General features: G+C 52.5%; 2 protein-coding genes across 2 annotated transcripts; both read left to right on the forward strand.

Moving 5' to 3' along the window:
* Positions 1 to 1,488: 1,488 nt before the first annotated feature.
* Positions 1,489 to 2,498, forward strand: LOC119963781 (leucine-rich repeat extensin-like protein 3; the record flags this gene model as incomplete). Its single annotated transcript, XM_038793066.1, has 3 exons — positions 1,489 to 1,888; positions 1,986 to 2,396; positions 2,467 to 2,498. Coding segments are annotated over 3 exons (843 nt in total), but the record flags the coding sequence as incomplete, so codon positions are not given.
* Positions 2,499 to 4,198: 1,700 nt separating this feature from the next.
* Positions 4,199 to 7,448, forward strand: fabp2 (fatty acid binding protein 2, intestinal). The gene is made up of 4 exons (XM_038791846.1): positions 4,199 to 4,388; positions 5,097 to 5,269; positions 5,512 to 5,619; positions 7,103 to 7,448. Exons 1-4 carry the CDS (start codon positions 4,322 to 4,324, stop codon positions 7,151 to 7,153), a joined length of 399 nt encoding a protein of 132 aa, XP_038647774.1. The 5' UTR covers positions 4,199 to 4,321; the 3' UTR covers positions 7,154 to 7,448.
* The last annotated feature ends 15,094 nt before the right edge of the window (positions 7,449 to 22,542 follow it).

Here is a 22,542-nt window from a genome sequence, read left to right on the forward strand (position 1 = left end):
CCACAACCCCCTATACCCACACCCACAACCCCCTCCACCCACACGCCCCTCCACCCACACCCCCCTCCACCCACACCCACACCCCCCTCCACCCACACCCCCCTCCACACACACCCCCCTCCACACACACACACACCCCCTTCCACACACACCCACACCCCCCCCCCACCCACACCCCCCTCCACCCACACCCCCCTCCACCCACACCCACACCCCCCTCCACCCACACCCACACCCCCCTCTACCCACACCCACACCCCCCTCCACCCACACCACCCCTCCACCCACACCCCCCTCCACCCACACCCACACCCCCCTCCACCCACACCCACACCCCCCTCTACCCACACCCCCCTCCACCCACACCCCCCTCCACCCACACCCCCCTCCACCCACACCCACACCCCCCTCCACCCACCCCCCTCCACCCCCCTCCACCCCCCTCCACCCCCCTCCACCCACACCCCACCCACCTCCACCCACACCCCACCACCCTCCACCCACACCCCACCCCCCTCCACCCCCTCCGCCCTCCACCCCCTCCCCCCACCCCCTCCCCCCACACCCCCCCACCCACGCCCACCCACACCCCACCCCCCTCCACCCACACCCCACCCCCTCCACCCACACCCCACCCACCCTGCCAACCATGCCCCACCCACCCCCCCACACCCCCCATGCCCACCCACCCCCCACCCCCCAGGACCCACCCACCCCCCACCCCCCCTCTCCACCCCACCCCACCCCTCCACCCCCCCTCCACCCCCCCTCCACCCCCCTCCACCCACACCCACTCCACCCACACCCACTCCACCCACACCCACTCCACCCACACCCCCTCCACCCACACCCACACCCCCCTCCACCCCACACCCCACCCACCCCTCCACCCACCCCCCTCCACCCCCCCCACGCCCCCCCCCCCCACCCCCCCCCTCCACACCCCACCCCGCCACCCTCCACCCCCCTCCACACCCCCATCCCTACCCCCCTCCGCTCCCCCCTCCGCCCCCCTCCAACCCACCACCCACACCCACACCCAACCACTCCACCCACACCCACCTTCCACCCCAACCCACGCTCCACCCACACCCACACCCCCCCTCCCCCAACACCCCAACCCCCCTCCACGCCCACAACCCCTCCACCCACAACCCCCCTCCACCCCAACACCCCCTCCACGGCCACACCCCCTCCACCACCCCACACTCCTCCACCCCACACCCCTCACACCCACAACTCCCCCTCCACCCCACAACACCTCCACCCACACCCCACCCCCCTCCACCCACACCCAACCTACCCCCCTCCCACCCACACCCAACCTACTCCCCTCCACCCACGCCCCACCCACACCCCCCTCAACCCCCCCAACCTACCCCCCTCCACACACGCCCCACCCACACCCCCCTCAACCCTCCCCCCCCACCCCTCTCCACCCCGCCCCCCCTCCACCCACACCCCACCCCCCTCCACCCACACCCCACCCCCCCTCCACCCACACCCCACCCCCCTCCACCCCCCCTCCACCCACACCCACCCCACACACCAACCCCCCCCCCACCCCCCTCCACCCACACCCCTCCCCCCACACCCCCCTCTACACACCCCCCCCCCCTCCACCCACCCCACCCCCCTCCACCCACACCCCACCCCCCTCCACCCCCTCCACCCACACCCCCCCCCCCCCTCCAACCCCCCCCCCCTCCACCCCACCCCACACCCCACCCCCCTCCACCCCCCTCCACCCCCCCCTCCACCCCACCCACCCCCCCCTCCACCACACCCCACACCCCTCCACGCCCCTCCCCCCCACACCCCACCCCCTCCACCCCCCTCCGCCTCCGCCCCCCCCCACCCCCCCCACCCACACCCCCACCCCCCCCCCACCCACACCCCACCCACACCCCACCCACACCCCACCAACACCCCACCAACACCCCACCCCAAACCCCACCCCAAAACCCCACCCCCCTCCACCCACACCCCACCCCCTCCACCCACACGCCACCCACCCCCCACCCCCCCGCTCCAGCCCCCTCCCCCACCCCCCTCTCCACCCCGCCCCCCCCCACCCACGCCCCACCCCACCCCCCCCACCCCCCTCCACATCCCCCCCCCCACCCACCTCCCCACGCCCCTCCCCCCCTCTCCACCCCGCCCCCTCCACCCCCCGCCCCCCCCTCCACCCCCCGCCGCCCCTCCACCCCCCCTCCACCCCCATCCACACCCCGCCCCACCCTCCACCCCGCCCCCTCCACCCCCCTCCACCCCCCCTCCACCCCCTCTCCACCCCCCTCCAGCCCCCCCTCTACCCCCCTCCACCCCCCCACCCCTCCACCCCCCTCCCACCCCCCCTCCACCCCAACCCCACCCCCCTCCACCCCACACCCCACCCCCCTCCACCCACACCCCACACCCCTCCACCCACACCCCACCCCCCTCCACCCCCCCCCTCCACCCACACCCCACCCCCCCCCCCTCCACCCACACCCCCACCCCCCTCCACCCACACCCCTCCACCCCCCCTCCACCCCCCTCCACCCCCTCCTCCACCCACACCCCACCCCCACCCCACACCCCACCCCCCTCCACCCATACCCCACCCCCCCACCCACACCCCACACCCCTCCACCCACACCCCACAACCCACACCCCACACCCCACAACCCTCCACCCACACCCCACACCCCTCCACCCCCCTCCACCCACCCCAACCCCCTGTTTCGATGGTGGACAAACCACACTAATATTAGAGTCATAGAAGTCGACAGCACGGAAAAGGCACTTCATCTGAACCAGTCAAAAATAACCATTCCTATCCCATTTTCCAGCACTTGGCCCATAGCCTTGTATGCCATGGTATCGCAAGTGCACATCTAAATACTTCTTAAATGTTATGAGGGTCTCTACCTCCACCACCATTTCAGGCAGCAAGTTCCAGACTCCCACTCTAATCCTCCTGCCCTTTAAATCTATGACCCCTAATCACTGATCCCTCCACCGAGGGGAAAAATTTATTTCTGTCCACTCTATTTATGCTCATCACAAGCATGTCCCCCCCTCAGCCTGCTCTGTTCCAAAGAAACCAACCCCAGTCTATCCAATCACTCTTCATAGCTAAATTCTCCAGCCCAGGCAACATCCTGGTAAATCTCCTCTGCGCCCTTTCAAGTGCCATCACATCCCTCCTGTAGCGTGGACTTCAGAATTGCACACACTACTCCTTCTGTGGCCTAACCAACAGTTTATACCGGGCAGCACAGTAGCATTGTGGATAGCACAATTGCTTCACAGCTCCAGGGTCCCAGGTTCGATTCCGGCTTGGGTCACTGTGCGGCACCTGCACATCCTCCCCGTGTGCGCATGGGTTTCCTCTGGGTGCTCCGGTTTCCTCCCACAGTCCAAAGATGTGCAGGTTAGGTGGATTGGTCATGCTAAATTGCCCTTAGTGTCCAAAATTGCGCTTAGTCTTGGGTGGGGTTACTAGGTTATGGGGATAGGGTGGAGGTGTTGACCTTGGGTCGGGTGCTCTTTCCAGGAGCCGGTGCAGACTCGATGGGCCGAATGGCCTCCTTCTGCCCTGTAAATTCTATGATCTTATACAGTTCCAGCATAACCTCGCTGCTCTTAAATTCTATGCTCGGCTAATAAAGGCAAGTAGCCCGTATGCCTTCTTAACCCCTGTATCCACCTGCTCTGCTACCTTACATGTGCATGCACACCAAGGTCCCCCTGATCCATTGCATCAATGTCTCAGCGTAATCTGACAGATTATGAGTGACAGAATCAAACACTGGAAATTGTACCACCAAAAAATGACTTTATGTCACACAAATGCTTCATGGAAGCCATGGAAGGCTCCCTTTTAACTGTTATATCATTAATCTTAAATTATAAAGCACTCTATTAGCACAGCAATGATCTTTACATTACATATTGATAGCAAACAGAGATAAGCAGCTGACAATGTCTGATCAAAAATTAAGCATTTGGATAATCTATCCCAGCTACTCGGCAGATCCATTTCTCAAAAGAAATAGTCCAATATTTCTGGAGAATTGTAAAAGAGGACAGAGTAGATTTTTTTGTTGGAATTATCACTCAATTCAATCAAGTCCTGCCCCATAAACTTTAAACACACTAAAGTAATAGCCCATTATAGTGTCCTTGGTGCAAGTCACGTGTGGCAATTGAACTTTACCCAGCCACATCATGATCATGCTGATAAAACCCTGGTTTTGATTAATCCATAAGCTTTAAAAACTGAGGTTGGAGAGGAGATTCCACATTGGCAAGAGGAGTTCAATCTCAGTAAAATATGACATTCAACGGTACCTGGAAGGCTGAAAGAAATGAGAACTATGATAAGTTTATGGAACAAATGGGTAAGCATGACATTAGAACATCAAATAATTGATAGTTTGTGAACAGCTACAGGAATAAATGCATGCAATTTGCAAAAGATTGTGAACTCCGGGACATGTTGTAAAAAGAGAAAAGCAATCTGTTCTATCGTTCAGAGCGAATAAAAGTATTTAGTAGAATTTTGGCATTTGGAGAAGACCTGTTGGTTATTCGAGATTATGCACTATTTAATGAACAATAAAATCCTAAATCAACTAATTTTCTGCTGACATTAAAGTACTTAAGCAACCTAAGGTGATAGCCAGGCTAGTCATAAGGAGTACAAAGCAATTCTAAATGATTAACGAGCTTGCTAGTACTAAAAACAATTGTTCAGTATGCAAAGGAACTTTGTATAAAACCAATTTACAGCTGAATCGATTTCAAGTCTTCTTTTGTACCTCAATCAACTTGAATTCTGAAAATTGAATGCCAAGATGTAACGTGTTAACAGAATTACTGTCAAACTTTCTTGTGCATTTTGGCACCAAAAAACTAAAGTTCTATTCCGAGTAACATTTTGGCTTTCTTCGTGATTTACTTTGCTGCTTCTCCTCATTTGAATTCTATGTATTACTAATACTCATAATCATCATTACAATGGAGAAATTCAATTCTACAAAAGGCGTTCAAAATAACCTGCTTCTATTTCAATTTAATAACAGTACAGCTCTCACTTTAATCCCCAGGGGTAAATGCTGTGAAAAGGAAGCTCGCATCCCATGATAACCTGAAGCTTACAATTCAGCAAGATGGGAATAAGTTTACCGTCAAAGAGTCCAGCACCTTCCGAACAAAAGAAATTGAGTTCACACTGGGGGTAGCATTTGACTACACCTTGGCAGATGGAACAGAATTAAACGTAAGAATCAAAAACAGTTTTTAATGCTGCTGTTCAGATTAACAAAATAACCTGTGAAATTAGTAAGAATTCTTGGGAAGGGTGGAGGGAGCAACTAATGTTGATTTGTGGTCTTTCCTTTTTCAAATGGCATTGCTTCTGCTCTGGACATTCTTTAGAATTGATTTTATTGGCAAACAAACAAAATTTCTGCAAAAATCATTTTCATTTTGGAGCTAATAGAAAACACTTCTCTGCTCTAGGGTTCATGGATCTGTGAGGGAGACAAGCTTGTTGGAAAGTTCGCCAGAAAGGACAATAGCAAGGAACTCCTGACGACAAGGGAAATTATTGGTGGTGAACTTGTTCAGGTAAATTCATTGCCAAGCGCAGTGATTGTAGACAATCTGTGAAAATGACTAATTGCTGAGTGTATTATTTCATTGTATGGAGACATTTACGAAAAAATAGCCTCAATAAGTATGATTAATTTATAAATTATGGTTTTCCTTCAATTTTTGTAGATATGTTGTTCAAGCTCTTCGAAAAAGCATAGCTTCATTTTGAAGGGAGCACTTCATCATTAAATGACCTTTAGTATTGCTGAAATAAAGGGACATGTTGAAGCTTTTTGTCTTCTACTTATCAGAATAAGGGAAAATCACTTGCCAACCGATCAGCACTTTCTTCCCATGCAGTATAAATTGTTGATTTATCCTTATACTGGTATTCTTACATAGTGCTCTGATGAGTGAAAGACAAAAAGCTTTGACATGTCACTTTTTTCAGCAATACTCAAGTTCTGTACCACCAAATGATTATTTACATTTCTGTTGAAGTGTAGACATTGTTTTCTATTGCATCAGTCAACACACAGAAAGATATCACAGACAGCAATGAAATAATGAGCAAATTGTCATTTTTAGTGCTGTTGGTTAAGGGTTGAATTTAGGCTGGACACCAGGACAATACTGCCATGGCATCTTTTACATCCACTTGGATAGATAGATAGCACCACCGCTTTAGCTGAGAGACTTTCAACAGTGCAGCACTTCCTCACTACTGGACTTAAGGGTCACCAAGATTAAGTGCTCAAGCACTTGGATCCGCAACTTCCTGAGGGAAGACTAACACCATTAAGTCAAGTGGACACTTTAACTCCAGTGCCAATCAGAGAGCAGGCTTGGATGATTTATCAGCCCCGACAGCTTAATGGGACTAATTTAACACCAACCAAAGTACTGACCAAATGCAGCCGTAACCCAGGAAGGGATGGGGTGGAGTAAACATTTTGCCTGGTAAATTCCTCTGCCTGATGACCTAATGGAATTCCCTGCTCAGTATCACTTGACTATCTCAGTGCGTCCGAGTGCAAGTCCCACCTGCATGAGGAAGCTCACCTCAGATGAGGCAGGCCTCAGGAACATATGGCGGCATGATCGATTCCAGCTCCTTGGGGCCTTTCATAATAAGTATTTTAGGTATCAAAATATTATTTTCTAGGGTGGCATGTGGCGCAGTGGTTAGCACTAGGACTGCGGCGCTGAGGATCCAGGTTCGAATCCCGGCCCCCCCCCCGGTGTGAGGTTTGCACATTCTCCCCGTGTCTGTATGGGTTTCACCCCCATAACGCAAAGATCTGGTTAGGTGGATTGGCCACACTAAATTGGCCCTTAATTTGAAAGAAAATAATTGGGTACTCTAAATTTATTTTTAAAAAATATTATTTTCGGTGACATGATATGCATCATATTTTTTAAACAGAAAATATTCTCTTCTGCAAGTGTTAGCATAGAACAGTTCAGTACACATTAGTGAAAAGTTACTGAATAACTTATATGAAATCTCTTGCAGGCTTACGCGTATGATGGAATTGATGCCAAGAGATTCTTCAAAAAGGAGTAGAAACCTGTTGTTATCTCATCATTGTTGCAATGAACCTCCGAAAATCCTAGAGTAACAATTATAGATTGATGGACATTTAGTATTTTCACCGTATCTGTCTGGCCGATATAATATCTCAAGCAAAACAAAAGCTGACATCCTCAAAAACTGGTCAATTAGTTACGGATTTAAAAAGGGCAATAAATGTGTATCTATTAATTCCATCATGAGCAGATACAAGTAATAAAATGTACAGGTTGAAGTAATTTGGTTATTTTCCAACAACAAATAAAAGTTTTCTATATTGCTAAAAGGACATGGGGATTGTTTACCATTACCATTTGAAGGGTTGCATGCACAATTACAAGGTTCATAAGAATGTTGCGCCAGGGCTAGAAAAGTGTAGCTATGAGGAGAGATTGGATAGGTTGGGGTTATTTTCCTTGGAACAAAGACGGCTGAGGGGTACTTAATTGAGGTATACAGAATTATGAAGGGAAGAGATAGCGTAGACGGGATAAAATTGTTTCCCTTGGTGGACAATTCTAGAACCAGGGGATACAGATTCAAGATAAGTGGCAGAAGGCGTAGTGGGGACACGAGAAAGATTTTTTTTGCACAGGGGGTAATAATAATAATCGCTTATTGTCACAAGTAGGCTTCAGTGAAGTTACTGTGAAAAGCCCCAAGTCGCCACATTCTGGCGCCTGTTCGGGGAGGCCGGTACGGGAATTGAACCCGCGCTGCTGCCTTGTTCTGCATTACAAGTTAGCTATTTAGCCCACTGTGCTAAATCAGCCCCGAGAGGGTAGTGGGAGTCTGGAATTCGCTGCGCGATATGGTGGTGGAGACAGAGACCCTAAATTATTTTTTTAAATACCTGAATGTGCACCTTAACTGCTATAAGCTACTGGACTATGAAGCAGATGCAGCAAGGTGGGATTAGAAAGGGCTCCTGGGGCTGGCATGGACAAGATGGGCTGAATGGCCTCCTTCTGTGCTGTAACATTTTTATGATTCTATGAATCATAAGTTCTTCTTCCGATGTGCATAAAACCTACATTCTAATCGGCGCGATTCTCCAGCCTCGTTGGGCTCTCGCTCAAGCGTAACGAGGCCGGTCCATAGCGGGAGAGGTCAAAAACAAGGTCCGTGCCAGGCAGCAAATAGTTTGCGATGCAACTGGCCTACCCCCGTAGGCGAATTTGGGATCTTGCCATAGCATGGCGAGAAACCAATTATCACCACTTGAGCCCCATTTCCATATAATTAACAAGAGCAGCCCGTCATCCAACAGCCTCCTGTTATTCAGTGGCCTCCCCAGCAAGTGGTCACGCTGGCGCCGATTAGTACTCCTTTTGAAAAACGTGAACCTGTGGGGAGGCGAGGAGGTGAGGAGCCATTTTTACTCACAGGCAAAGAGACTGGGGGCACTGGGCTTGCCACCCCATGCTCGGCGGGGGTGGGGGATCCTCCGCAGGGATGGGTCGCCATGGGGATATGGGGTGGAAGCACTGGGGGGCAACCAGAGGGCAACCACCTGCAGCACCACCATGCCAACCCCTGGATCATGTGTATCCATTTGGGGGCAACCCTTGATCCTACATCTCTGCCCCAATGACCACCCATAACCTCCATGACTGCCCAGGCCTCTGGCTGTGCGGCTGAAGGCTATTGCTAATAGGGAATTGGTAATCGTGGTTTAGTGAGCACTTCACAGAAGGCAAGTGGATTCCAGTGGGTGAACAGGCCATATAGCATGTGGGAGTTATTGCCGAGCATCCCAATCAAACCTTTATGCCTTGACACTGTGCCTGAATACTGTAGGAGGCAAGACTGCACACTAAACATCCGAACACCAGGGGATGGGACAAAGCTCCGCGAACATGTCCACGTCCGGAGGGTGGGTGGATGCCATGGGGAGGGGGCGGGGGGATGCCTGAAGAGATGGGCAAAGGGTCCAAGGTTCAGCCCACATTGCAGAAGAAAGTTACAGAGGCATCATAATGGATTGGATTGGATTTGTTTATTGTCACGCGTACCGAGGTACAATGAAAAGTATTTTTCTGCAAGCAGCTCAACAGATCATTAAGTACATGGGAAGAAAAGAAAATACATAATAGGGCAACACAAGGTATACAATGTAACTACATAAGCACCGGCATCGGATGAAGCATACAGGGTGTAGTGTGAATGAGGTCAGTCCATAAGAGGGTCATTTAGGAGTCTGGTAACAGCCGGGAAGAAGCTGTTTTTGAGTCTGTCCGTGTGTGTTCTCAGACTTCTGTATCGCCTGCCCGATGGAAGAAGTTGGAAGAGTGAATAAGCCGGGTGGGAGGGATCCTTGATTATGCTGCCTGCTTTCCCCAGGCAGTGGGAGATGGAGATGGAGTCAATGGATGGGAGGCAGGTTTGTGTGATGGACTGGGCGGTGTTCACGACTCTCTGAAGTTTCTTGCCGTCCTGGGCCAAGCAGTTGCCATACCAGGCTGTGATCCAGCCAGATAGGATGCCTATCTGTTCAAATGGTTGTTCAAAAAGGAGTTTAATGCGCTGTACAAGACCCCACTCCCGGTGGTGCCGCCCCTCCCCAAACGCTAACCCCCACCTCAATATCCCCGGTACCTTTGCCCTCAGTGATCCTCAATGTATCTGGCCGTCCTAGCTCTAGCATTATATCCAGGTGTGTCCCCACGATGCATATCTGTGGTGGAGGCAGCCAGCTGTCTACCTCATCCCGTGACCTTTAATGCCCCTGGCGGGTGTCCTCTGGGGGCTCTCGAGCTGGAGGGCCTTGGCTAACTTGCCAGCGGCACATGCACAGCCATGCCGCCCTGTCCCATGTGCTGACCTCGAGACGCAGCCTCCTTGGAGTGGTGGAACCCGAGGGAGCTGGTGGCCATCGTCGCCACTCCATGGGATGGATCTGGGTTGGCACTGAGCGCGCCCTCCTCCCAGCCGGTGCCCATAGGGCCCTGGAGGCCACCTGCATCATGTGGCTCTGCCAGCCCTGGCAGTTCCCCAAAGCACCATGGTGTCGACGCCCTCGGCGATGATCCTCAGTGACTGGGACACATCCCCCAGTGACCCGGCCACGCTCTCGGCAATGCCCATCTGCGACTGGGACAAGCTCCGCAGCGCCTCGGCCATGCCCATCTGAGAGCGGGACATGTCCCACAGAATCCCATGAAGGTCGGCCTGGTACTGTGACATTCCCCAGCGAGGCAGACATTCTGTCCAGACGCTCAGCCATGGCCGTCACCAACTGCGCGACGCCTTCACTCATGCTGCTGATGTCATGCACCAGGTTCTCACTACGGTCGCCACCCTCGAAGCTTTGGCCTCAGTGACACTCATTGCTGGTGCCATCTCCTGTGCCCATAGCCTTTGGGACTCTTCCAAGCAGCTATGGACCTGCTGGAGTGACGCTGACATCTCCCTCTCAATGTCCTTGCTGCACCCGATCGTCCCCATCAGCTCTGGGTAACACACTTCCAGAGGCTCAGCATCAGGGTGGGACCCGGCTGTGTCCTGGGATCCAGCAGTCCTCTGATGCTGTCTCGCCTGGGCATTACTGCCTTCACCAGATGTACATCATCAGCAGTGTGGTGCTCACCAGATTGTCCCACACGTCTGGCCATAATATTTCCCACCAAGGTGTGTGTATCTGCGCTGGTGAAAGGTGGAGATGACAGCTGTGCCATGACTATAACAGTTGTATCCTCAGAACTCCCTTCTGAGTTGTTCTCCTTGAAGTCAGGAGAAGGGGCCACCCGTAATGGGCCAGCACCATCGGTTGGAGGACCTGCGGGAGAATGGACATATGGTCAGTTGGAGGGATGGGCCAGTCAGTAGGGTGATCAGTACTCACGTTTGACAGGTCCTCCGGGTGGAACCTGGTGGTTCCTCACCTCTGCGGCTTCTGCCAGTCTCCGTATTGGTGACCAATCTGTCCTCGGCCACACCGGTCACCTCCAGTGCCCGGTCCTCAAAGGAGGTGAGGATTCTAATGTCAGGCACCCTTCCGCCAGTCTAGGCTCTCTCCCGCCGATTGTAGGAGAGCTTTTCCTGAGGAGACTCAGAGAGGACATCATTAGCCACATGTGGTTCACAGTGGTGAGAGAGGGGGAGGTGTGAAGGAGGGGTTGGTGGGGTTACATTGAACATAGAACATAGAACAGTGCAGCATAGAACAAGCCCTTCGGCCCTCAATGTTGTGCCTAGCATTGTCCGAAACCAAGATCAACCTATCCCATTCCCCGTCACCCTGGTGTGCTCCATGTGCCTATCCAATAACCACTTGAAACTTCCTAAAGTGTCCGATTCCACTATCACAGCAGGCAGTCCATTCCACACCCTAACCACTCTCTGAGTGATACCTCGGATATCCCTCCTATATCTCCCACCCTGAATCTTATTGTTATGCCCCTTTGTAACAGCTACATCCACCCGAGGAAATAGTCTCTGAACGTCACTCTATCTATCCCCCTCATCATCTTATAAACCTCTATTAAGGACTTCCAGTAGTGGCCATGTCCGACTAGGTCGCATACACGGCCGCTCCCGCCAGGAACGGGGTTTCAGGCCTTTAAATGGGGCGGCATCGGCACTTAGAAAGTGAATACCGGCATGGGAAAGGACGCTGGAGAGGTTTCCCCCACTGCTGTATGGAGGGAACCAGGAGCGGGGCCGTTAAACGAGCGACTGCGGGGAAGAGAGCGGAGCGGGTCAGGGAAGACAAAATGGCGGCCGGTGCACACCATGAAGTGTGGGCCAAGTGGTCGAGACAGCAGCAAGACTTTCTGAGGAGCTGCTTCGCAGCGCTGAAGACGGAGATGCTGGCCCCTATGAAGGCCTCCATGGAAAAGATGGTGGAGGTTCAGAAGGTGCAGGAGAAGACGATCAAAGAGGTGGAGAGGAAGGTCTCCGAGAATGAGGACGAGATCCTGGGCCTGGCGGTCAGGGTGGAGGTGCACGAGGCCTTACACAAGTGATGGCAGGAGAGGCTGGATGACCTTGAATATAGGTCTCGAAGTCACAACCTGCGGATCCTGGGCCACCCTGAAGGTGTGGAGGGGGCGGACGCGAGCACGTATGTGACTACAATGCTGAGGACGCTGATGGGCGCGGGGCCTTCCCGCAGCCCTTGGAACTTGATGGGGTGCCTAGAGTACTCGCGAGGAAGCCGAGGGCGAATGAACCACCGAGGGCGATGGTGATAAGGTTCCAGCGCTTTACAGATAGGGAGCGTGTCCTGCGGTGAGCAAAGAAGGAGCGGAGCAGCAAGTGGGAGAATGGCGAGATTCACATATATCAGGACTTGGGAGCTGAACTGGAGAGGAGGCGTGCGGGTTTCAACCGGGCTAAGGCGGTACTCCACAGCAAAGGGGCGAAGTTCGGGCTCCTGCATCCGGCGAGACTTTGGGTAACGTACAAGGACAGGCACCATTATTTTGATAAACCGGATGAGGAGTAGACATTCATCAGGCAGGAAAAGCTGGACTTGAGCTAAGGGGCAGCTGCACGTGGGTGAATTGCGCTGGCGGAGATGTGTAACCGGGTGTTGGCCTGGTGTAAGTTTGTTAGTAGAATTTGTTTGTTTGCTTTTCTTTTCCTGTTTGGGGGGTGGGGGGGGGGGGGTTGTGGGCCCGAAGGAGGAGACAATAATAAGGTAGGAGGTGAAGGCGGGAGCGGCCAGGGTTCAACATGGGTCAGCTGATTTAGGGGAGCGCAATGGGGGGGAAATCAGTGCTAAGCGGGTGCTTGGCATGGGGGGTTGGGATTGGGGGGCTGGGGGGGGGGGGAGGGGTGCTGCTTTGCTGACTGAATTGGAGCCAACTGTTGGGGATGGATGGAGAGTCGGGCTGGGGGGCCTCCAGTTGGAGGGCTGAAATGAGCGGGGTGCGCGGGCATGTGGCTGGCCAAAAAAGGGAGACCCCCCCCCCCCCCACCCCGGTCCGTCCAAGCTGATCACATGGAATGTGAGGGGCCTGAACGGGCCGGTCAAGAGGTCCCGTGTGTTCTCGCATTTAAAGGGGTTGAAGGCGGACGTGGCCATGCTACAGGAGACGCACTTAAAGCTTGCTGACCAGACGAGGTTAAGGAGGGGATGGGTGGGCCAGGTGTTCCACTCGGGGCTAGACACAAAGACCAGAGGGGTGGCAATTCTGGTTAGTAAACGGGTGGCGTTTGAGGCAGGGAGCATCGTGGCGGACAAGGGGGGCAGGTACATAATGATGAGTGGCAAGTTATAGGAGGCCCGGGTGGTGTTGGTGAATGTGTATGCCCCGAACTGGGATGATGCGGAATTCATGAGGCACATGTTGGGTGATTGACTTCTTTGTGTTGAGCAGGGCGTTAATCCCGAGGGTGGAGGGGGTTGAGTATTCGGCCATTGCGGTCTCGGACCATGCCCCGCACTGGGTGGACCTGTGACTGGGGGCGGAGCCGGGGCAGTGCCCTCTCTGGAGACTGGATGTGGGGCTGCTGGCGGATGAAGAGGTGAGTGGGAGGATAAGGAGGAGCATTCAGGATTATGTGACAACGAATGACATGGGGGAGGTAACAGTGGCAGCGGTTTGGGAGGCTATGAAGGCAGTCATCAGGGGGAGTTAATCTCTATTAGGTCCCAGAGAGGGAGAGGGAGAGGCTGGTGGGAGAGATGCCTAGGGTAGACAGGAAGTAGGCGAGGCCCCTGGGGGGAGGGGGGGGGGGGGCTGCTAAAGGAGCGCTGGAGATTACAGGCGGAGTTCGATTTGCTGACCACGGGGCAGGCGGAGGCGCAGTTGAAGAATGTGAAAGGAGCAGTCTACGAGTATGGGGAGAAAGCAAGTAGGATGTTGGTGCACCAACTTCGCAGGAGAGAGGCGGCCAGGGAGATCAGGGGAATGAGGGATAAGGAGGGTAATACGGTGTTGAGCACCAGAGAGGATCAATGAAGTCTTCAAGAAGCTTTATTGTAAACTGTACGAGTCAGAACCCCCGAGGGGAGGGGAAGGGATGAAGCAATTTATGGAGCAATTGAGGTTCCCAAAGGTGGACGAGGATCGGGTGGAGGGACTGGGGGCCCTGATTGAGTTGGAGGAGATAGTTAAGGGACTGGCAACTATGTAGTTGGGCAAGGCCCCAGGTCCAGACGGCTTCCCTGTAGAATTTTATAAGATGTTCTCGGAGCTACTGAGCCCACTCCTGCTAAGAACCTTTAACGAGGTGAAGGAGAGCGGAACCCTCCCCCCCTCAACTCCCCCGACGATGTCGCAGGCATTGATCTCGCTTATTTTGAAGAGGGAGAAGGATCCGCTTCACTGTGGGTTCTACAGGCTGATATCGCTCCTGAATATAGATGACAGGGTGGAGTGGGAGTACTTGTGGTAAATGTTAGGTAGGTTTGGATTCGGGGAGGGATTCATAGGGTGGGTCAAGCTACTGTATCAGGCCCCTGTAGCGGGTGTGTCCACGAACTGGCTGAGGTCGGAGTATTTCAGGCTGTACCGAGGGACGAGGCAGGGGTGGCCCCCTGTCCCCGTCACTATTTGCCCTGGCAATTGAGCCGTTGGCCATAGCGCTGAGGACTTTGAGGAACTGGAGGGGGCTGGTCCGGGGGCGGGGAGAGGAGCACCGGGTTTCCCTCCACGCGGATGACCTGCTATTGTATATTCCGGACCCGCTAGAGGGAATGGGGGAGGTCATGCGGATCCTGGGGGACTTTGGGAGCTTCTCGGGGCACAAGTTGAACATGGGGAAAAGTGAACTGTTTGTAATCCACGCTCGGGGTCAGGAGGAGAGACTGGGGGAGCTCCCGCTCAAGATGGTGGAGAGGAGCTTTCGTTATTTAGGTATACAGGTGGCTAGGAACTGGGATGCCCTACACAGGCTCAACGTATCTCGGCTTGTAGAACAGATGGAGGGAGATTTTAAAAGGTGGGACATGCTCCCGCTTTCACTGGCGGGAAGAGTGCAGACTGTGAAGATGACGGTTCTTCCCAGATTCCTGATCGTTTTTCAGTGCCTCCCCATTTTCATCCCCAAATCCTTTTTCAAGCGGGTGAACAGGATTATCACGGGATTTGTGTGGGCAAACAAGACCCCGCGGGTCAAAAGACTGTTCTTGGAGCGTAGACTGGGGGGGGGGGCTGGCATTGCCGAACTTCTGTAGCTACTATTGGGCGGCTAATGTGGCCATGATTAGCAAATGGGTGATGGAGGAGGGGGCAGCGTGGGGGCGGCTGGAGGCGGCATCATGCATGGGCGCCGGTTTGGGGGACTAGGAACGGCACCGCTGCCGTTCTTGCCGGCACGATACTCCACAAGCCCGGTGGTGATGGCATCACTGAGGGTCTGGGATCAGTGGAGGAGGCACCAGGAAGGGGGAGGGGGCCTCAGTTTAGACCCCGATACGGAACAACCATAGATTTGCTCCGGGCAAGATAGACGGGATGTTCCAAGGCTGGTATAGAGAGGCATTAGAAGGATGGGAGACCTGTTTATAGATGGGACTTTCCCTAGCTTGAAGGCGCTGGAGGAGAAGTTCGGCCTTCCCCCGGGAAATGCTTTCAGATACCTCCAGGTCCAGGACTTTCTCAAAAAACAGGTGGAGACATTTCCGTGGCTACCCCCTCAAAGGATACCGGTCAGGGTAGTGTCTAGCATCTGGGAAGGTGTCGGACATATACCAGGAGCTGCAGGAGGCGGAGGAAGCCTCAGTGGAGGAGTTAAAGGGCAAGTGGGAGGAGGAGCAAGGCGAGGCGCTAGATGAGGGCCTGTGGGCTGATGCCCTGGGCAGGGTGAATTCGTCCGCATCATGTGCCAGGTTCAATTTAATTCAGTTTAAGGTGGTGCACCGGGCACACATGACGACGGTGAGAATGAGCAAGTTCTTTGGGGTGGAGGACAGGAGCACGAGATGTGCAGGGAGTCTGACGGACCATGTCCATATGTTTTGGGCATGTCCAGCGCTTAAAGAATTCTGGCAGGGCTTTGCGAGGGCTATGTCCAGGATTTTGGACACACGGGTGAAGCCCAGTCCAACAATAGCGATCTTTGGGGTGTCGGAGGATCCGGGAGTGCAGGAAGCGAAAGAGGCTGAAGTGTTGGCCTTTGCCTCCCTGGTAGCCCGGAGACGAATCTTGCTAATGTGGAGGGACTCGAAACCCCCGTCAGCATGGAGCGAATAAAGTTTGCCTTGAGAGGGTCCTTGCTTGGGTTCTTCAGGCGGTGGTAAACTTTCCTTGACTTTCTAGGGGAGCGGTAAAATGTCAGCAGCAGCAGCAACTGAGGCGGGGGGATGGGGGGGGGGGGGGGGGAAATTGTCTATTTAATGTATATTTGAGTTTTGTATTATGATAACAGCCACCTAGTTTTATGAAATATTTTTCATTTATTTTTCTGTTATGTAAAGTTTCTGGTTGAAAAAGGTTTTAATAAAAACAAATTTAAAAAAACCTCTATTAAGTCGTCTCTCATCCTCCCCCGCTCCAAAGAGAAAAGCCCTAGCTCCCTCAACCTTTCCTCATAAGACCTACCCTCCAAACCAGGCAGCATCCTGGTAAATCTCCTCTGCACCCTTTCCAATGCTTCCACATCCTTCCGATAGTGAGGTGACCAGAATTGCACACAATACTCCAAATGTGGTCTCACCAGGGTCATGTACATTTGCAGCATAACCCCACGGCTCTTAAATTCAAGCCCCCTGTTAATAAACGCTAACACACTATAAGCCTTCTTCGCGGCTCTATCCACTTGAGTGGCAACCTTCAGAGATCTGTGGACATGAACCCCAAGATCTCTCTGTTCCTCCACATTCCTCAGAACCCTGCCGTTGACCCTGTAATCCACATTCAAATTTTTTCTACCAAAATGAATCACCTCGCACTGATCAGGGTTAAACGCCATCTGCCATTTTTCGGCCCAGCTCTGCATCCTATCAATGTCTTTTTGCAGCCTACAACAGCCCTCCACCTCATTCACTACTCCACCAATCTTGGTGTCATCAGCAAATTTACTGACCCACCCTTCAGCCCCCTCCCCCAAGTCATTGATAAAAATCACAAATAGCAGAGGACCCAGCACTGATCTCTGTGGTACACCGCTGGTAACTGGTCTCCAGTCTGAACATTTTCCATCCACCACCACCTTCTATGTCATAGCCAGTTACTTATCCAATTGGCCAAATTTCCCTCTATCCCACACCTCCTTACTTTCTTCTTAAACCCACTATGGGGAACCTTCTCAAACATTAGGGCAGCACGGTAGCATGGTACATGGTAGCTGGTTTAGCTCACTCAGCTAAATCGTTGGCTTTTAAAGTAAACCAAGCAGGCCAGCAGCACGGTTCGATTCCCGTACCAGCCTCCCCGGACAGGCGCCGGAATGTGGCGACTAGGGGCTTTTCACAGTAACTTCATTGAAGCATATTCGTGACAATAAGCGATTTTCATTTTCATTTCATGGTAGTTAGCATAAATGCTTCACAGCTCCAGGGTCCAAGGTTCAGTTCCCGGCTAAGTCACTGTCTGTGCGGAGTCTGCACGTCCTCCCCGTGTGAGCGTGGGTTTCCTCCGGGTGCTCCGGTTTCCTCCCACAGTCCAAAGTTGTGCGGGTTAGGTGGATTGGCCATGCTAAATTGCCCGTAGTGTCCTAAAAAGTAAGGTTGGGTGGGTGGGGGGGGGGGGGGGGGGGGCGGGTTGTTGGGTTACGGGTATAGGGTGGATACGTGGGTTTGAGTAGGGTGATCATTGCTCGGCACAACATCGAGGGCCGAAGGGCCTGTTCTGTGCTGTACTGTTCTATGTTCTATGTTCTATCTTACTAAAATCCATGTATACGACTCCAACTGCTCTACCTTCATCTACACACTTAGTTATCTCCTCAAAGAATTCAATCAAATTTGTGAGGCAAGACTTATCCTTCACAAATATGTATTGACTATCCCGGATTAAGCTGCATCTTTCCAAATGGTCAGAAATCCTATCCTTCAGGACCTTTTCCATTAACTTACCGACCACAGAAGTAAGACTAACCGGCCTATAATTACCAGGGTCATTCCTATTCCCTTTCTTGAACAGAGGAACAACATTCGCCACTCTCCAGTCCTCTGGCACTATCCCTGTGGACAGTGAGGACCCAAAGATCAATGCCAAAGGCTCTGCAATCTCATCCCTTGCCTGCCAAAGAATTAGATAGATAGAACAGTACAGCACAGAACAGGCCCTTCGGCCCTCGATGTTGTGCCGAGCAATGATCACCCTACTTAAACCCACGTAACCCGTATACCCGTAACCCAACAATCCCCCCATTAACCTTACACTACGGGCAATTTAGCATGGCCAATCCACCTAACCCGCACATCTTTGGACTGTGGGAGGAAACCGGAGCACCCGGAGGAAACCCACGCACACACGGGGAGGACGTGCAGACTCCACACAGACAGTGACCCAGCCGGGAATCGAACCTGGGACCCTGGAGCTGTGAAGCATTGATGCTAACCACCATGCTACCGTGAGGCCCCAATCCGAGGATATATCCCATCTGGCCCAGGAGACTTGTCGACCCTAAGATTTTTCAAAATTGCTAATACATCCTTCCTCAGAACATTTACCTCCTCCAGCCTACCCGCCTGTATCACACTCTCATCCTCAAAAACATGGCCCCTCTCCTTGGTGAATACTGAAGATAAGTATTCCTTCAACGCCTCTCTTATTTCTTCTGACTCCATGCACAAGTTCCCACTACTGTCCTTGACCGGACCTAACCTCACCCTGGTCATTCTTTTATTTCTCACCTAAGAGTAAAAAGCCTTGGGGTTTTCCTTGATCCGACCCGCCATGGACTTCTCATGCCCCCTCCAAGCTCTCCTAAGCTCTTTTTTTTTAAGCTTATTCCTTGCTACCTTGTAACCTTCAAGCGACCCAACTGAACCTTGTTTTCTCATCCTTGCATACTCTTACTTTTTCCTCTTGGCAAGACATTCAACCTCTTTTGTGAACCATGGTTCCCTCACACGGCCATTTCCTCCCTGCCTGACAGGGACATACCTATCAAGGACACGCAGTATTTGTTCCTTGAACAAGCTCCACTTTTCATTTGTGCCTTTCCCTGACAGTTTCTGTTCCAATCTTATGCTCCCTAATTCTTGCCTAATCGCATCATAATTACCACTCCCCCAATTATAAACCTTGCCCTGCCGTATGGCCCTATCCCTCTCCATTGCAATAGTGAAAGACACCGAATTGTGGTCACTATCTCCAAAGTGCTCTCCCATAAACAAATCTAACACTTGGCCTGGTTCATTACCCAGTATCAAATCCAATGTGGCCCCACCTCTTGTCGGCCTATCCACATATTGTGTCAGGAAACCCTCCTGCACACATTGTACAAAAACTGCCCCAATCGAACTGTTTGACCTATGGAGGTTCCAATCAATATTTGGAAAGTTAAAGTCAGTTAAAGTTAAACCTCCATACCTATCCATAATTGGTTTTGCGATTTCTTCCTCCGCATCTCTATTACTATTTGGGGGCCTATCGAAAACTCCTAACAACGTGACCGCTCCTTTCCTATTTCTAACTTCGGCTCATATTACCTCAATAGGCAGATCCCCTCGAACTGCCTTTCTGCAGCCGTTAAACTACCCTTGATTAACAATGTTACTCCTCCCCCTCTTTTACCACCTCCCCTACTCTTACTGAAACATCTATAGCCCGGAACTTCCAACAACCATTCCTGTCCCTGTTCTAACCATGTCTCCGTAATGGCCACAGCATCGTAGTCCCAGGTACCAATCCACGCTCCAAGTTCACCTCCCTTATTCCGAAGTAGACACACTTCAATCCACCTTCCTGCCTGCCGGTACACTGCTGCGACCTTGATACCCTCCTCAGTACAACACTGGCTTCTGGATCACAGCTCGTTTTCGTAGCCCCCTGACAAATTAGTTTAAACCCCCCTGAAGAGCCATAGCAAATTTCCCTCCCAGGATATTGGTGCCCCTCTGGTTCAGGTGCAAACCGTACTGTCTGTACAGTTCCCACCTTCCCCAGAATGTACTCCAATTATCCACGTACCTAAAACCCTCCCTCCTACATCATCCCAGCAGCCACGTGTTTATCTGCACTCTCTCCCTGTTCCTCACCTCGCTGGCACGTGGCACCGGCAACAAACCACAGATGAAAACATGGGTTGTGCTGGCTCTCTGCTTCCACCCTAGATCCCTAAATTCCTGTTTTAAATCCCCATCCCTTCTCTTACCTATGTCATTGGTACCGATGTGTACTACGACTTGTGACTGTTCCCCCTCCCCCTTAAGGATTCTGAAAACACGGTCCGAGACGTCACGGACCCTGGCACCCGGGAGGCAACATACCATCCGTGAGTCTCTTTCGTTGCCACAGAACCGTCTATCTGTCCCTCTAACTATAGAGTCCCCAATAACTATTACTCTCCTGCTCTCCCTCCTTCCCTTCTGAGCCACAGGGACGGACTCAGTGCTGGAGATCCGTTCACTGTGGCTTACCCCTGGTAGATCGCCCCCCTCAACAGTATCCAAAGTGGTATACTTGTTACTGAGGGGAACGACCACAGAGGATCCCTGCACTGACTGCTTCCACCCAGCCCTTCTCACCGTCACCCATCTATCTTGATTCTTCGGAGTAACTACATCCCTGAAGCTACTATCTATGACCACCTCTGCCTCCCGAATGATCTGATCTGCTCCTCCAAAAACCACCTTCTAGATACAGTGACTGCAGTGCACTGATGCAAATTTTCCCCGCAACAGCCAATCAGCAGCTCTGCTCTGCTGCCCTCTGCTGGATTGAAGGAGGAGGGGGGTGAATGGTCACATGGTGGGGGTGTGGGGCATTGGTGTCTACTCACTCGCGCTGCCCAGTATAGGTCGTTGAAGGCCAGTCTTCCTGGTCACACTCCCTGAACTGACAGCTGTCCCAGGCAGCACTGGCTGCCTTGTGGCTCACCCATTGGGACCCTCAGTGGCACTGTAAATTCTATGATTCTATATAAAGTTGGCATGATCTGGCCAGGTTTGGAAGCAGGGTTTGGATAAAGGAACTGGAGCCAGCAGGGGAGGTTGGTTCAGGGATTGGGTGAGGAGGCTGGGAGGAAGCAGGTTCGGGACAAGAGGATGAGGAACAAATTATGGGTGCAGAGCTCTGATGATTGAAAAGTGGGTTAGACGTCACATCGGGAGCAGTGGGATTGATTACATTCAGGAATGGTGCTTATCATCTTTGTTGCATATGTTCCCTCGGTTTGGGTTCCCTGATTGTAGCCCATGAAGGTGTGGACTGCTTCAGGGCAGCCATTCTCAGAGTGGAGATCTCAGCCAGGTGTCAGTCACCTGCAAAAGGCCTAACATCTGCTTCAAGTGTGGGTAATGGGTGCCTCTTGTTTGGCATTGTTCAATATGGTGGGGCATCACGTTTCCTTCAAGGAACAGACAAACTCAGGGCAGCACGGTGGCGCAGTGGTTATCACTGCTGCCTCACAGCGCCGAGGTCCCAGGTTCAATCCCGGCTCTGGGTCACTGTCCGTGTGGAGTTTGCACATTCTCCCCGGGTTTGCATACGTTTGTCCCCACAACCCAAAGATGTGCAGGGTAGGTGGATTGGCCACGCTAAATTGCCCCTTAATTGGAAAAAATGAATTGGGTACTCTAAATTTATAATAAAAAAAGAACTAATAATAATAATAATCTTTAGTATTACTAAAGAAAAAAAAAGAACCAGACATTTTCTGGCCAGTTAACATATGGAGGTCTTTGTTGTCCAAGTAGGATTCAAAAACAGGTGCTATTCAACCAATTTCTAGGCCTATGCTCTTGCAATTTTGCTTGAAGTTGTTCATTGCAAAGAAAAGAAAAGCAAAGCAGCTTTTTTTCTTCATGAAATGAAGGTCCCAAATAACTACACTTGGTAAATTGTGTAATATCAACGAGAAAAATAAAGGAAAATATATGGGGCGCGATTCTCCGAAACAATTTGTTAAGTGTGGTAGCGAGCGGGAATTATCGCGAGCTTCCCGGCGAGGCCAACAACGCAATTCAACATTAATTGGTCCATATAACAAGGACTCTCGGGTTTTGCGCCGCAATTGATGGCTCGCAAGTTAATTGGACATGACCTCACTCGGCAGCGCCCCGCTAACAAGGTCGAGCGCATTTAAGCTGGAATGCTTTAGGGTTGTGAAGGCCACCCCTACATGTGGTGGTGCTCTTCGGGGGACACGTGCCCGTCAATCCCAGCAATGCTGGTGAATCCTGCTGCCCGGACAACCTGGTGGACTCGCTCCATATCCGGGTGGACGTTTTGCATTACAGGGCCTCTGTGAAGGCACTTGTGTACGGAAGTCTGGGAGATCCCAGACAGGTACCCACCCAACGCCTGGAATTAACCCCG

The sequence above is a fragment of the Scyliorhinus canicula genome, chromosome 3 (assembly GCF_902713615.1).
Source record: "Scyliorhinus canicula chromosome 3, sScyCan1.1, whole genome shotgun sequence".
Classification (NCBI taxonomy): Eukaryota; Metazoa; Chordata; class Chondrichthyes; order Carcharhiniformes; family Scyliorhinidae; genus Scyliorhinus; species Scyliorhinus canicula.